The sequence below is a fragment of the Babylonia areolata genome, chromosome 24 (assembly GCF_041734735.1).
Source record: "Babylonia areolata isolate BAREFJ2019XMU chromosome 24, ASM4173473v1, whole genome shotgun sequence".
NCBI classification, from domain to species: Eukaryota; Metazoa; Mollusca; class Gastropoda; order Neogastropoda; family Buccinidae; genus Babylonia; species Babylonia areolata.
The window spans coordinates 13671925-13689424 of record NC_134899.1 but is presented as its reverse complement, the minus strand read 5'-3'; the positions used below and the strand labels follow the sequence as shown (position 1 = coordinate 13689424).

The window sequence follows — 17500 nt, the reverse complement described above, 5'->3', positions numbered from 1 at the left end:
TGTGGAGTGTTGATCGAAGCCACACCTGCGGCACAGTGAGACATCACCACGGTGCCCAATGAAGTCACATGTCTCTTGTCGTTGTTGCTGCTGCTGTAGTGTGTGCAAGACATCGGAGAAAAACAGATACGTCCCTGTTTCTAACACTGTGTGGAAACGTGCTCTTTTTCCCAGCAGCTGCTGGCAGTGAAAACTACACCCAGTACCCGGTGTTACAGCCTATTTGTACCTCCCGTTGGTTTTTTACCCCCCGGACTCAAAACTGGCCAGCCGAGGTTAACCCGTGGGGCCTATGTTGACTAACCCCTCCCTACCCCCCTAGAAGGATTTTACACTTCTGACAGTCTGTGGGTCAGAGGACGAAGTATCACACATTCTTCTTCTTCTTCGTTCGTTCTTTAGTTTAACGTCTTTTCACTGTAAGTGATATTAGGCGAGGGTAGGGAATACATCGAAGGTGGGGGGGGGGGGGGGGGGGGGGGGGCCTGGGAGAAATTACTGTGTACGCATGCAAGTAAGTGAAAGTGTGTGTGCGTGCGTGTATGCACGTGTGGGCGCGCGTGCGTATGTGTGCGTGTTACATATAGAAAATGATTGATTTAACTAAAAGAGAGAAGAAAAAAAGCATAACAATGTAACATCTTTCTAATGAAAAACTAACAACTATAACAGCGAACCATCTGGACTATCTAACAAGGATTTGAAAAAGTCATGCATTAGCATGATTTCTTCTTCTGATGATGATGATCATTACAGTTATCATTTTTCTTCATTGTTTTCATTGTTACGTTGATGATGATGATGATGATAATGGTAATGATGATGGTAATGATCTTTATTGTTGTTGTTGTCGTTACCTCAAAGATGATGAGCACGTAGACGAAGCCCAGGATGACGGCAGCGTAGATGGTCTCGTGACGCACCTGTGTGCTGAGGGTGTGCACACTGTACACCAGGGGCACGGCCAGCTGGCTGCCTCCGTCCTCAGTCATGCTCAGGGACAGGTTGCACCGCTCAGGCCTGGAGAGAAGTGTCCGGGGAGTGCGCGTGCACAGCATCATAAAGGGAGAAAGCACACGTACACACATGCACAGACACCCAATTATATATTTATGCATGTCTGTGTTTGCATACATACATACATACATATGTGCACACACACACACACACACACACACACACACACACACACACACACACACACACACACACATATAGTTATTATCGATGTTGTATGTATATACTGACTTCAGTAGTGATGAAATGCTTTGAAAAAATTATTCTCCGACATCTTCTTTCTGTCACTGAACAGCAGCTTGACTCTCTTCAGTTTGCTTATAGAGCACACAGAAGTACTGACGATGCTATCCTAACTCTCCTTCATAATGCTTTCCTTCATTTGAATAACACGGGATCTTTCGTTCGTATCCTTTTTGTTGACTTCTCTTCTGCATTTAACACAATACAACCTCATCTCCTTGCCCTCAAACTGCTAGGCATGGATGTTGATCCGAAGCTTACTCTTTGGATAATAAGTTTTCTTCTCAATAGAACTCAGTCCGTCCGCTTTCATTCTGCCCACTCTTCTCTAAAATCTACTTCTACTGGTGCACCCCAAGGTACAGTGCTGTCCCCTGTTCTTTTTACACTGTACACAAATGACTGCAGAGGCACGGAGGAAACTCCTGTCATAAAATATTCTGATGATTCAGCAATTGAAGATCTGTCCAACTCTGATGCTATTTATTTCAGTGAAATTAAAAAGTTCTGTTCCTGGTGTGAGAAAAACTATCTGGATCTCAACGTATTGAAAACAAAAGAAATGTTAATAGATTTTCGGAAAGACCCCTTGCCTGTAGCTGACCTTGTTATTGATGGTCAAACAGTGGAGAGGGTCAGTGAATATAGATATTTAGGGACCATCTTAGACAATAAGCTGACTTTTGACAGAAATGTTGATTCCATTCATAAGAAATGTCAATCTAGAATTTTTTGTTTACAGAAGCTTAGAAATGTTGGTATAAATTCAAATATTCTTCAAAGTTATTATCGATGTTGTATCGAGTCTGTGCTTACAGTTTCATTTATGTTCTGGTATGGAAGTTTGGGAGTGAGGAGTAAGCGTGTTTTGAACGATGTCATGAGTGTATGCAGTAAAATTGTGGGAGTGAAACAAGCTAGTATGCAAGAGCTGTATGAATGTCGAGTGGTTAAAAAAAGCAGGCAGATAGCAACTGACGACACCCATATTTTAGCAAAGTATTATGAGCTATTGCCATCAGGACGACGCTACAGAACTTTTAAGTTGAAATCCAGAGCTCTGAAGACTTTTATTCCACGTTCAATCCACCTTTTAAATTCTTGAGAACTGTGTGTGTGTGTGTGCGCGCGCGCACTCTCATGTGAGACGTGTGAAAGTCCGTGCATGATAGGCTGTACCTTGTTCTAGTTGTGGTGTGTGTGTGTGTGTGTGTGTGTGTGTGTGTGTGTGTGTGTGTGTGTGTGTGTGTTTACTGAGCTTAAAACGTGACAATTGGTTATAATGAATGTGCAATATGTAGGAAGAATAATGTGCAATATGCAGGATGAATGTACAATGAATATGTCTAATGCTAACGTCCATATTCTAAATATATTTCTGTTTAATAATTACGATGTAATAATTAATTGCAATGTTTTTAAAAGCGAATATGTGAAATGCTTTTATTTGAGAACATATGTTTATTACACTTGTTTAATCAAGTTATCCGCGTGTGTGGGGTGGGGGGGCGGGGGGTGCGGTGCGGGTGTGTGCTGATTATCTGGTTGTGGTTTTCCGCAATTCATCTTTATTCTTATCTGTCTATTATAATCAATGTGCAGTATAGTAGGCTATGTATATAATTATATCCAAATAATGTTTCTTAATTCTTTCTGTTTTTACATTAAGAATACTAGTTATTACCTGCAGTGTGTGGATGTATGTATGAAACGATGTATGTGATATTTTTTACATTTGTATCTTCGTAATATTTGTTGGGGCTGTTGTTGGCTTTTACAGTTATGGTCCCCATGTTGTTTGCTTGTCTATGTTGTGATAATGCACCTGACCAAATTTCTCCAGTTGGAGATAATAAAGTTATTCTTATCTTATCTTATCTTATATACATATTTCTATATATACATATACAATACATTATATGTATAAACACACGCACAGACGCACGCGTGCGTGCACACACACACACACACACACACACACACACACACACATATATATATATATATATATATATGTATATGTAGAGAGATATATATATACACACACAGACAAAAAACACTCATACAGATACACGCGCACATGCACACACACAGAGACACACACAGACACACAGACACACACACACACACACACTAACACACACACACACACACACACACACACACACACACACACACACACACACACACACACACACACTATGACCACTCTGTGCCCATCCACCCTGATCTCACCCTTCACACTTAAACTGGTGACGAACGGTCACCATGTCACGTGACTGTAGCAGTTTTTCGTTCACCCGCAAAGTCCACTGCAACAATGATTACGTGACCTCTGTAACTGAAGTGACCAAATCATACACTGTTCCGTCCATAACACAACGTCCACTGCAAAAGTGATTACGTGACCTCTGTAACTGAAGTGACCAAATCATACACTGTTCCGTCCATAACACAACGTCCACTGCAACAATGATTACGTGACCTCTGTAACTGAAGTGACCAAATCATACACTGTTCCGTCCATAACACAACGTCCACTGCAACAATGATTACGTGACCTCTGTAACTGAAGTGACCAAATCATACACTGTTCCGTCCATAACACAACGTCCACTGCAACAATGATTACGTGACCTCTGTAACTGAAGTGACCAAATCATACACTGTTCCGTCCATAACACAACGTCCACTGCAACAATGATTACGTGACCTCTGTAACTGAAGTGACCAAATCATACACTGTTCCGTCCATAACACAACGTCCACTGCAAAAGTGATTACGTGACCTCTGTAACTGAAGTGACCAAATCATACACTGTTCCGTCCATAACACAACGTCCACTGCAAAAGTGATTACAGGGACCTCTGTGACTGAAGTGGTTAAATCACACTGTTTCGACCACTGCAACAATGATTACGTGACCTCTGTAACTGAAGTGACCAAATCATACACTGTTTCGTCCATAACACAAGTCCACTACAACAGGAATTACGGGACCTATGTAACTGAAGTGACTAAATCACACACTTTTTCATCCACCAGCAATATCCACTGCAAAAGTAATTGCAGGACCTCTTTGACAAAAGTGATTAAATCACACTGTTTCGTCCACAACACAACGTCTACTGAACGATGAATACAGGACCTGTGTAACGGAAGTGACCAAATCACACAGTTTCGTCCGCTCGCAATGTGGAGTAATGGCCTAGAGGTGACGCGTCCGCCTAGGAAGCGAGAGAATCTGAGCGCGCTGGTTCGAATCACGGTTCAACCGCCGATGTGTTCTCCCTCTCCACTAGACCTTGAGTGGTGATCTGGACGCTAGTCATTCGGATGAGACGATAAACCGAGGTTCCGTGTGCAGCATGCACTTAGCGCACGTAAAAGAACCTACGACGACGAAAGGGTTGTTCCTGGCAAAATTCTGTAGAAAAATCCACTTCGATAGGAAAAACAAATAAAACTGCACAAAGGAAAAAAGAAAGAAAAAAGAAAAAAAAGGTGGCGCTGTAGTATAGCGACGCGCTCTCCCTGGTGAGAGCAGCCAGAATTTCACACAGAGAAATCTGTTGTGATAAAAGAAATACAAATACAATGTCCACTGCAACACTGATTACGGGACGTTTGTAGCAGAAGTGACCAAATCTCATATTGTTCCGTCCACTGCAACAATAATTACGGGACCTCTGTAACAGAAGTGACCAAACCACTGTCACGTGACCGGTCGAGGTTGAGGACCCACCTACAACCCGACAGGCCCTGCGCAATCTAATAACAGAAAATTAAAAAAAAAAAAAAAAAAAAAAGGGTCTCCGGATCCTCGCACGCTCAATTAAATGCAGCCAACACCAAGAATTTATACACAATACCACACTTTATTCACTCACTCACACGGATATATTGACAACCAAAACAGCAGTGGGGCCTAACTATTTCCCTTAATCCCCCCTCCACTCCCCAAACTTACTAACCCGCTAATTCAAATCGCCACATCATAAGTGGGAATGAGGGAAAAATAAATGAGTAAATCACATTCGCTCGAACACGTACGCTCACCCCTCTTATGCACTGCTCTCACACATACACACGCATCCTCTACCGTCCATGTACGACTCGCATTAGTTCCGAACACACAGGTCCTTGTCACAAACAACGCACGATGCAGGCGACCACTGGGAGTTCTAGTCTTTTTGTAGACAGGGGGGGTGTAAAGCGGCGATTGTTGTATACGTCGGGGACACCCCTGTGACAGTCTCAGGGTATCACGGGTGCAGGGAAGGATGTGGATGTCCAGGACAACGGCGGACCACTCTTCGGAGCTGTAAAAAGACTCGAGTCAAGAGTCCAGCAAAAATTAAAAAAAACAAAAAACAGTACATGTGCTAAAGCAGACACACAGAGGGGTTTCGCACACACTCACATGTACAGCTGAACGCCTTAATACAACCGTAAAAAACAAAACAAAAACAATAACAGAATGTGTGCACACAGATATACATAAATCAGAATCCACAAGGATTAGCAGGGGCACACTGCACTGAAATTAAAGTATGTATCTCAAAATGCAATAATAACAACAACACCAAAAACCTGAAATATATGTCAACGGTCGCTCCCGGTCTATAGAAAAATAACAACAAAACTAGCATTCTTCACCCTTCTAACCTGACTCACCTCAAGAGCTCGTGAAAAAAAATGATACGGGAGATTAAATCCCTGGAACTAGGACGTAATTCCAGACCTCCTGGTCGGACATGGACCCAGGAAATGTAGTGGCACTGGAGGCCCCAAACCCGAAGTGAATCGGTAAAAAAAACAACCCCTCACTCCAAAACGAATGGAGCAGGAACAGCCCCACACAGTGACTAGTGCGGCGTTGACGACCGTTGGTCCCTGGCTTCTTCCGGAATAATCCCAGTCCCACAATTCCTTGCTGCGATGCATGCTTCCATTTCCGCCCCAGTACTCCACAACAAAGTCGTCGGACAACAAGTTCGTGTTTAGAGTCAAGTCAAAGTGAAACTCTTTGCCGTCGGTGCGAAGCCCGCAAAACACACTGTTCTTCCCCAGTTGATCTGACCCGTCGAGGTAGATTCCGTATGAATTGTCCTTATCAAACTTGTAGTTGAGCTAAACAACCGGCAGATATGCATACACGAGAAAAAGAAAACATCAACCTGAGCCGACTAGAGGGAGGGAAGGAGCACACGCTCATTCGCGCGTACACACGCACATGTGCACGCACGCATAGAAATAAAGAAAGAAAGAAGGGAACAAGAAAAAACAAAACAAAGCAAACAGCGAAAATCATGACGTATTCGAGGGGTCAAGTTGACCCAAATTCCCTTTTTTTTTCAACGCTACACTGTCGCACGCGACAACCACACACTGTTTCGTCCACCCGCAGTGAAGTGACCAAATCACACACTGTTTCGTCCACCCGCAATGAAGTGACCAAATCACACGCTGTTTCGTCCACCCGCAATGAAGTGACCAAATCACACACTGTTTCGTCCACCCGCAATGAAGTGACCAAATCACACGCTGTTTCGTCCACCCGCAATGAAGTGACCAAATCACACACTCTGTATAAATACCAGTGACTGTCCCCCAGTCTCTAGGAAAACATGACTGTGCAGCTATCTGTCCACACGGGACTGGCTCTGCAGGACAGGTCAAGATCTGCACAGCAGTGAGCAGATCGGGCCACTAGAAGAATTCTGCTGATGTTGCAGGGGAACAGAGACGCACACACACTCGCTTCTTCTTTGATAACGATTCGGCAATGTGAATAATTTTTGAAGTTTTCATGATCAAGTGTGTCTGGCGATAACGCCGATGGCAATATGACTCATTTAGAAACTGGTCAGGATAACGTGTCTTGTGAGAAAGGCCACATGTTTTCCTCTGCTACTGTAAACATCCCAGCTGGAGTGAAACAGGGCTGCGTCCTCACACCCATCCTGTCCGGAGCCGTCTTTGCCGTTTAGCTGAACACGCCTCCGGATCTGCCACAGAAGAAGGTGCTTATCCCCAGAGTACGTTAAATGGAAAGCTGCTTAACTCACTCAGTACGGCCAGTCCTCTCTTCTCCTCTGCACAGACCCCTCGGATGTCCAGTGGGTGTCTGAATGACCCAACCTTTAGCTTCCGTCGTCAGAATTGTAGTATTCTTTGTCAACATTCACCTCTTCAGTAGAAGAGCCTTCCGCTTGCAATATTTTGATGATGGTAATTGGTGTGAAACGCTGTTAGCGTCGTCTCTTTCGCCGTTCGTATGGAGAGAGTTATCCTTTCCAAACGAAGCCCAAAATTCAGCTGAAACGCCTCAGGAACGTCCTCTTTGCAGACGACACAGCAGTCACTGCCCACTCAGCTGAAGACCCTCAGCAGCTCATGAGTCGCCTCAGCGTGGCTTACCGAGACTCCGGTCTCATTATCAGCCTGATACTCTGAAAGTCTCTCTGAAAGCGTTTGATATCAACCCTGACTCCTGGGAGGAATCTGCAGTGGACCGTGACAAATGGCGCGCTGCTGTGCACAAAGGCGCCAAGTTGTGCGAGGCCAACAGGACTGCTGCAGCTGTTCAGAAGAGGCAGGCTAGAAAGTCACGGGCAAACAAGCTCCCTGACAATGATATGCCTTATTTTGTCTGCCCCTACTGTCAGCGAACATTTCGTGCGCAGATTGGACTATTCAGCCATCTGCGCATTCACAGATAGATTCATGAGCATCCCCCCCCCCCCACCACCCTCCTCACATCCCCCAGCTGGATGACAACGATGGTCATCATCGATCTCGATGGACACACACCATCAGCTTGAATAAAGCACATGTCATAGCTAAAGGTGGTAATTATGTCATGAACTGTGTTGTTTTGCAGTTGTTTTTTTATCTCCAGATTTGACGAGGTTTTGTGTTTGACGCGGTTTGATATCTTATTTGTAGTCGGGTAGTCCTGATATAGCGCTATCTGGTAGGCTGGACCACTAAAACAACAATGGTAAATCTATGTATCTCTCAGAGAGACAAACGGAGAGAGAGAGAGAGAGAGAGAGAGAGAGAGAGAGAGAGAGAGACAGACAGACAGACAGACAGACAGACAGACAGAGACGTACCCCTGTGTCATTGCTGTTCTGGGGCACCACGTGGACCCTTGAGCTGTTCTTCTTGCTGCTGCTGTTGTTGCTGTAGGTGGTGTCTTCAGAAAGCGGCCCCATCACCATCACCTCCATGATGGGGTAGCTGTCGTCGTAACTGCCACTGTACATCGCTGGCACCATAGACAATACACTGTCGTTGATATCGTACTGTGCGATGCATATGTCTGAGATGTATGGTACGTATAATGGCAGTCTCAGTCTTGCTATGATCTGTCATATCGTCCAAAATGAAAAAAAAAAATTTCGTAGTTTTTCAGAATTTTATGACAAAAACTGCTGTACATGACGAACAAGATGTTTTGATGGAACCTTTGTTTTTTTAACTGCAAATTTATGATAAATAGCAAAGTCTTGTATTTCGAAGACTGGGTAAGGAAAAAAATGTGAAAAACTTCAGAAAGAGAATGCAATATTTTCGAATATCTATGAATTCCAAGATAAAATTGATACTCTATTCCCAGTGCTAGGATACTTTGGTGGTGTAAACTCGGTTAGAAGCTTTTTAACTCACTCAGTACGGCAAGTCCTCTCTTCTCCTCTACACAGACCCCTCGGATGTCCAGTGGGTGTCTCAATGACCCAACCTTTAGCTTCCGTCGCCAGAATTGTGGTATCTTTGTCAACATTCACCTCTTCAGTATAAGAGCCTTCCGCTTGCAATATTTTGATGGTGGTAATTGGGGTGAAACGCTGTTAACGCCGTCTCTTTCGCCGTTCGTATGGAGAGAGTTAAGAGAAAAGATCATAGCACTGGAAAATAACTATCAGAACGGACCCAGTTTTTATAAAGCCTGTACTGTAATGGTGAAAACAAAAAGAGAGGAACGAAATATTTCTACGATGTACTAATTGATAACCAGAACTACCAAATGCATGTAAAAATTGGAACATGATTTAAAAAAAAAAACCTCGAATGGAAGGACATATTTTCTGATACAAGAAACAACCAAGAGACAAGACTGAAACTGTTTCACATGAAAATTAATCATTATATTCTTGTGACTAATTCTGTTCTGATGGGAGTTCTCCCAGATAAGAAATGTAATTTCTGCAGGGATGAAAAAAGACACAAACATACATTTTATGTGGGAGTGTAACGATGTACGACATTTTGAACATTATTTGTAAGACTTTACAAGAAAATTGTTTATATTGCGATAGACTTACTCTGAATGATACCTTTGTGCTTTTTGGACATCACAAAATAAAATCTAATAGATATATCTCATATATTTTTTATATGAGATAAATTCATTGTATGCAAATGTAAAATATACAAAATAAAGCCAGAATTACAAATGTTTTAAAAAATATTTTAAACAGGCAGTAATACAACTATAAAAGATAACAAGTTTATGCAAAAATGAACACTGTATACATATTTAGTGCATGATTACACTATAACCTGTAACCATGGAATCATGTTCTTGAATATGTATGGTTCTGCCAACATATGTTATTGTGGAAATGTCAACATTAAAAACATCATTATGTGTTTACCTCATAACGCATAAAGAATGCGAATTTTGGCTGTAAACCTTTGTCTGAATAAAAATTTTGAATAGAAAGGCCAGGAGATGAAATGATTAACAAATAGTAGAGTGGTAACTCTCTTCATTCACAAGGTACACAACTTCAAGTCAGTGCTGCTTACGCTACCGATTCAGCAAGGTACATTGGAACAAACCCAGACACTTCCTCAAAAAGGAAGCGCCGGGCCTGTCCTTATACCGATGATTTGACACCGAGGCAACCATGTGTTTGTTCTGTATTGTCCATGTGTTCTGTGTGGCTTGTTCAGGATTAAAGAGGCTATGCCAGTCTAATTTGTGTTTGCACATTTCTTCTGTCTTTGCTGCTGTGTGCACATGTCAAATGATCGGTATAAGGACAGGCCCGGCGCTTCCTTTTTGAGGAAGTGTCTGGGTTTGTTCCAATGTACCTTTTATTTACCTGTGTGCTAGCTGAATCGGTAGCGCAAACAACACTGACTTGAAGTTGTGTACCTTGTGAATGGAGAGAGTTACCACTCTTTACTATTTGTTAATCAGTCTTAGTTATGCATGGTTATTTAACTGAGCACGTTATTGGTAATGTGCGGGGGGCGGTGGGGTGGGGGAGGCGTCACATCATTATCAATAAGCACATCTTAGTATACGTTGCAATTTGACACGCGAATGTTTGCTGACACCGTTCGTTCATTAGTTGTTTGTCATGATTATGATTTTTCTTTTGTTTGTGATTTTGTTTCGTAACCCTGAAGGGGCGACAAGAACAAGGAAGAGGAATGTTTAACGTCCCGTCACACATATTGGCGATTGAAGAAGCCCCCCCCCCCCTATCTAGCCCCCTCCCCTTACCCTCCCCCCCTCGCCCTCCCCCCCCCCCCCCAAAAAAAAATCTAAATGCAATTACAGAAATCAGAAAAGAAAAGAAAATAACAAGCTGTCTGATCTGTGAGCTTATTTATGCGTTGCATTCCCGAAACTGACGTGAAACAAAAAAGTACTATGGCAGACCTACTTAGGAATAACACACTCTATGTTCAGTGTCAAAGACGCGTTATGCTTTCCATCCAGCTGTTCATTATTTGAGTCTTTTCATTTATTTATCATTATCATTATTTTACTGCTGACTGTCAGCTCTTACCTGACAAGTGCTTTGCGCAGCGTGGCAGAGCGAGAGAGAGAGCGAGAGAGAGATATATGATATGATATGATGATTTATTGCCAAAAGCATTTACAGCCATTTTGACAAAGGGGAATTACAAAAAAAAACAAACAAAAACAAAACAAAAACAAACAAACAACAACAAAAACAACAACAACACAAAAACACACACACAAAAACAACAACAACAAACAAACACAAAACAAATACAACGAAACACACACCGCAACAACTGTTTGCAAGTAAAGGGTAGGGAAAAAGAACAACAAAAGAGCAAACAACATGTGGACCATCCATGGTCATAATTCATTTGCTTATATGATAATTAGTGAATCCGTTTATTCATTAGCATTAGGGAGTCGTCTGTATATAATTACGTACATTTCACTTGATTCTTTATACTGTCTGTCCATTTTCTCGTACTTTCTACCTACAGTTAAGTGCCACAGGAAGAAATTTGGACATAGCTGTTACCATTACTTCGTTCTCGTTTTTTTAGCACGTGTTGCATGTGGGTCAAGTTATTAACGGGACTTAATTCTATGGTGAATGGATATCTGCTTCGGATGTGTGTATATGCAGGACAGTGGAATAAAACGTGAATTTCGTCTTCTTTTTCGAAGCCCCACATTGGGCAATTGCTGTTTGCTTCAGCCTCAGTTAGACACCATACGTTATGGTTCCTCAGTCCGCACGCTCTAAGTCGGAATCGTGTATGGGTATCTCGGAATTTCTTGGTGGTAATCAATGACAAATATTTTTCTGCACCAAATGTATCTTTAAACGAGTAGTTATTTTTTCCAAGTTCATTTTGTAAATGGAGCATTTCATGTTTGTCTGCTAATTCTAGTTAAAGGCGAGAGAGAGAGAGAGAGAGAGAGAGAGAGAGGGGGGAGAAAGAGAGGGAGACAGAGAGACAGAGACAGACAGAGACAGAAGCAGAGACAGAGACGGAGAGAGAGAGACAGAGACAGAGAAGACAGACAGAGAGACAGAGGAAACAGAGAGAGACAGAGACAGAAAAACAGAGACATAGAGACAGAGAGAGGGAGACAGAGACAGATAGAGAAACAGAGACAGAGACAGAGAGAGACAGAGACAGAGAGGTAGAAACGGAGAGAGGGACAGAGACAGAGAGAGTGAAAGAGAGAGAGACAGAGACAGACAGAGAGACAGAGAAGACAGAAGGACGGGGCCAGCTCCCACACTGACTCTGTGACGCTGTTGTGGCCACTATCTCGTGAAGGTCCTTGCTCAACTCCTCGTGTTGAACTACTACCACCTGTCAATCAATCAATCAATCAATCAATCAATCACTTACTCACTCACTCAGTCGATCGGTCGGTCGGTCGGTTGGTCAGTTGATCAGTCGAACAGTCAACCAATCATCAGTCAGGCAGTCAGTCAGTCAACTGGTGATCCGAGTGACTGATCGACTTTCCAATCGACCAGTTGAACAATCATCATTCATTTGAGCCATTTGTGGGTTCTCCTTCAACACACACACACAAACACACACACACACACACACGCACACACACACATGCACACACGCGCACGCACGCACACACGCATACGTACGCACACACACACACACACATATTTTGTGTAAACACAAAGAATGCAGCTAATCCCAAACATTTTCTAAATTTGACACCAAGACAAATTACAAGTCTAATGCATATAGTTCATTTAAATGCCTTTCGTACAAAATTTTCCAAAAATATAAAATATATATGCGGTAAGCAAATCACTGTAAGCCATCTACTCATTCATTGTCCAAGCATAAGAAAGTTAATTCCTAAAGATGTATTGATGACTTTTTTTTCCAATATTTCATTAGCCACTGAAAAGATTTTGAATGATTATTCACTGCTTAGAATGTTTTCGGAAATTTTAAACTCCAGTCCAGTTGGTATCCTCCTTTGATGTATTATAATTAATGTCGTTATTTATATTTACATTGTTGTAAGTTAATCCTTGTTGATATGCATACGTATATGAATACATATATTCTCCTTCCCATGACACCTCATTCAATACACACCACAGTCTCTTTAAACTTTGATTTCTTATGATATACTTTCCCTCTGATACATAACATGAACACTTTCTTACACTAATATTCACACGCATTTCCTTTCCTTAATCCACTGTTTTACTCCTTTCCGTCTAAAAACAATTATAGTGAATAGACGTTAAACTGAAGATAAAACACACACATATAAACTTATACACACATGCACGCACGCGCGCGCGCACACCCACACCCACACCCACACGCACTTCGTTTGTCATGTCGTATGTAAGAGCGAGACAGACAGAGACAGAGAGAAAGGAACAAAGGTACAGACAGATAGACAGACAGATAGACAGACAGACAGACAGACGGACAGACAGAGATGCACTCGCAGACCGACCGACAGAATCACAGAGACAGACAGACAGAGGGGGGAGAGTGAGAGAGATAGCGATAGCGAGCGAGCGAGAGAGAAAGAGAGACAGAAAGAGACAGAGAGAGGCACACAGAGAGAGACAGACAGACAGAGAGAGAGAGAGAGAGAGAGAGAGAGAGAGAGAAACGGAGACAGAGAGAAAGGCACAGAGAGAGAGAGAGAGAGAGAGAGAGAGAGAGGGAGGGAGGGAGGGAGGGAGACAGAGAGAAGTGACAGAGACAGACAGGCAGAGATACAAAAACATAGATACACAGAGACACAGAGAAGGCACACAGAGAGAGAGAGGGATAGAGAGAGAGAGAGACAAAGACAGAGAATGAGAGAGACAGAAACAGAGATAGAGACAGAGAGAGAGAGAGAGATAGAGAGAGACAGAGAGACAGAGAGAGCCAGAGACACACCGAGAGGAGAAACACACACACACACACACACACACACACACACACACACACACACACACACACACACAGAGACTGACACAGCAGAGGACGGTGATGACGAAGAGGACCAGGATCTTCACAACACTCAGCCAGAAGCGGGACCCTCGCTTCCGGAGCACCTGCAGGCTGGCACTCAGCGACGTCTGGCCCTCGCTGACCACACTTGACGCCAACATGGACCCCATGCCTCCCCCAATGAGGTCATCAGATCTGGTGACGCCATTCATGACGTCATTGGAGATACGATAGATACGTGTCAAATGGATTCAATCAACAGCTTCTTTTTTGTTTCTGACCCCCCGGACCCCCGCCCCCCCCCACAAAAACAAACACACACACACACACACACACACACACACACACACACACACACACACACACACACACACACACACACAAACCCAACCAACCAACCAAACAACCAAAAAAACAACAACAACAACAACAACAAAACAACAACGAAAAACAATCAAACAAAAAACAACAACAAATAACAACAACACAACAACAACAAAACACACAAACAAACACAAACGAAACAACCCAACAGACATTCAATTTTATGATACGTCGACTACCTGATAAATGATATCATTGAAGAAGTGGACAAGTAGACACATTAAGTTTTTTCTTATCTCTCTCCCTCGTCTTTCTTTTTCTTCAAAAATAATATTAAAATTTATGGTACCTACTCTTCATTGAACTGATGCAGACCAGGAGGGAACAAGAGAGAGAGAAATACCTCGTCATTGAACATAGTTCGGATAATGCATAGTTTAACAGAAACTGGAAAAAAAGAGAATAAATATTCCCTTTTAAACTTCTTTTCATTCTGAGATTATTTCAATCTATGTTTGCGAATATAACATGTCATGCCCCGAAGGAAGAGTACAATCTTGCTCCCAAGAGAGGAGAAAAAACAAACAACAACAACAACAGCAACAATAATTACAGACTAAAAGTTTTGTCTCCGGAAAGTAGGTTACGAACGATAAGGTGTTCTTTTGAATGGTTGTGTGTGTGTGTTTGTTTTTTTCATAAAAAAATATTAATTTTGTTTACATTATGATACAACCTATTGTGAAAAACATATTGCACTTGCAACACGATACGAAGAAATAGTTGCAGTCGTAGCAATTTACACATTTTTTCTTAAAATTTTTGACATTCATTTCTTATTTTTATCACTTTTGCATTCACACAAGACTATTGTATGTGTGCTTCTATAAGAATATATATAGACAACTTTCTGCAATATCACTTTTGCGAAAAGATTTTGATCCCCCGTCTCCCCCCCTAACAAAAATAAACCACACACACAACCCCTCCCGCCTCCCCCCCAAAAAAAACAACAACAAACAAACAAAACAACAACAACAAAAAACAAAAAAAACAAAAAAAAAACAAACCCAAACAACAACAAAAACAAACAAACCAAAAAACACACACAAAAACAAAAATAAATCCCAAATCAAACCAAAACAATACATACATACAAACATACATGCATAAATGGACAGACAGACATGCATGCACGCATGCACTCGCACGCACACACATCCCCAATCCCTCCCTCCTACTCCCCCCATCCCCACACATCCATCCACTCACCCACCCACCTTCCACTTCCACCCCCACAAGCCCCCACCACATCTGCCCCTGCCCCCCTCCACACACACACACACACACACACTTTACAGCAGCAGACAACTCACGGCGCCCTTCTCCCGTCACCACTGCCGAGGAGCGGAGACGTCTCCTCAGGGTCCCCCTGTCCGTCTGCCCGTGAGGTGGCCATGTGGGGGCTGGAGGGGGTGGGGATGACCCTGCCCCCTGGCGTCACGGAGGTGGCTCTGGTCCTGGACGGGTTCACGTACAACCCCAGGGGGGTGGAGCGGGGAGGGGGGACGGGTGTGGCCATTGGTGGTGGTCGGTCGTTCCAACTTCCTGTTACCCAGGTATGTGGGAAAACACGGTGCTGTTGTTTAACTCTTGTTGTTTCTTTCTCTCTCTCTCTCTCTCTCTCTCTCTCTCTCAATATTTCCATCAGGGGTCCTCGTTGAACAGAGTCAAAGGCCTTTTTTCCGATCTACGAAACAAGCATATAATTTACCACCTCTTTTCGAAAGGCATTTTTCAACAATAGCATTTAAAGTGAAGATAGGATCTATAGTTGAGTAACCTTTTCTAAATCCAGTCTGTGACTCTGACAGCTTACTGTTTGTTACAGTCCATACAACAAGCCTTTGCTTTAACACAGACGTATAAGATTTACTAATCAGACTAAGCAGCGATACACCCCTATAATTGTCTGGTGAATGTTTATCCGGATCCCCCTTTTTGAAAATTGGGACGATGGCAGCTTTTGTCCACTCTTCAGGATATGATGTACCTTTCTCAAACAGCACAATAAATAGGTTAGTCAGAAAGTGAATGGCAGTATCGCCAGCTGCTTTCAGCATCTTTGCAAGAACACCATCCACTCCAGGTGCCTTTCCCTTTTTAAGTTTATTTATTGCATTACGGACTTCCTCTTCTGAAATCGGATGGTTTAGATCATCGTTGGTATCACTGTCATTTACAACATTGTCTTACTGTCTGGTTGGAGTGCGACAAGGCTGCTTTCTTAGTCCGGTATTATTTTCATTGTTTATAAATGACATTGCAACTTCTTTAGAAGCTTATGGTGTTCATGGCATCCGACTGCTTCCAGATGTATTCCCGCTGTTCTTGTTGTTTGCGGATGACATAGTTCTCATATCAGATACACCACGAGGTCTTCAGAATTAACTTGATATTCTTAACAGTGTGTGCAAAGATCTTCATTTGAACATTAACAAAGATAAAACAAAGGTAATAGTTTTTAGAAAGGGAGGTTTTTTTGGGTAGATATGAGCGATACAATCAGGAGGTCAGAAAACCGAGAGGATTGGAGGATGCTGGTTGCCAGATCACCTGTGGCGCCCCAACGGTCCACAAGACTACGGGATAGGTGAAGGTGAAGGTGAAGATATGAGAAATGGAATCTTGATGGAATTGAACTAGAAGTTGTAAATGAGTACAACTATTTAGGCTTTATCTTTTCTACAAAAATGAGTTTTTGCAGAGGGGTAGATGCATTGGCTGTCAAAGGCAAACGAGCTTGTTTCGATTGTGTTAAGTATGTGAGTAAGTTAAGCGAAATGACTAAGTATGTTTCTTTTAAAAAATCATACCCAAGTTGAGCGTGTTCTGTTGTATGCTTCAGAAGTATGGGGGTTACAAAGACTGGAGAATATTGAGAAAGTCCACACACTTGCAATTAAAAGATATCTTTATGTGCCACTGAAAATACCAAATAAGTTTGTGTATGGAGAAACAGGTCGCTACCCATTATATGTCAAAAGTGCAGTCTGATGTATCAGATACTGGTTAAGTGTATTAAGAATGGACAACAGACGTCTCCCCAAACAGGCATATACCATGCTAGTTACTCTAGACAACAATGGCAAAAAGTGTTGGGTCTCT

At 42.5% G+C, this 17500-nt stretch overlaps 1 protein-coding gene across 1 annotated transcript in view; it reads right to left on the bottom strand.

The window, feature by feature from the left end:
• Window positions 1–17500, bottom strand: part of LOC143298762 (P protein-like) — a 41987-nt gene that overhangs the window by 21933 nt on the left and 2554 nt on the right. Inside the window, exons 2-7 of the mRNA XM_076611704.1 lie at window positions 15709–15940; window positions 14032–14203; window positions 12310–12379; window positions 8383–8537; window positions 3496–3572; window positions 858–1020 (exon numbers count right to left, since the gene is read on the bottom strand). Of these exons, the coding sequence (XP_076467819.1) occupies window positions 858–1020; window positions 3496–3572; window positions 8383–8537; window positions 12310–12379; window positions 14032–14203; window positions 15709–15914 (843 nt within the window). The 5' untranslated portion in view covers window positions 15915–15940. The remainder of the gene's footprint in view (window positions 1–857; window positions 1021–3495; window positions 3573–8382; window positions 8538–12309; window positions 12380–14031; window positions 14204–15708; window positions 15941–17500) is intronic.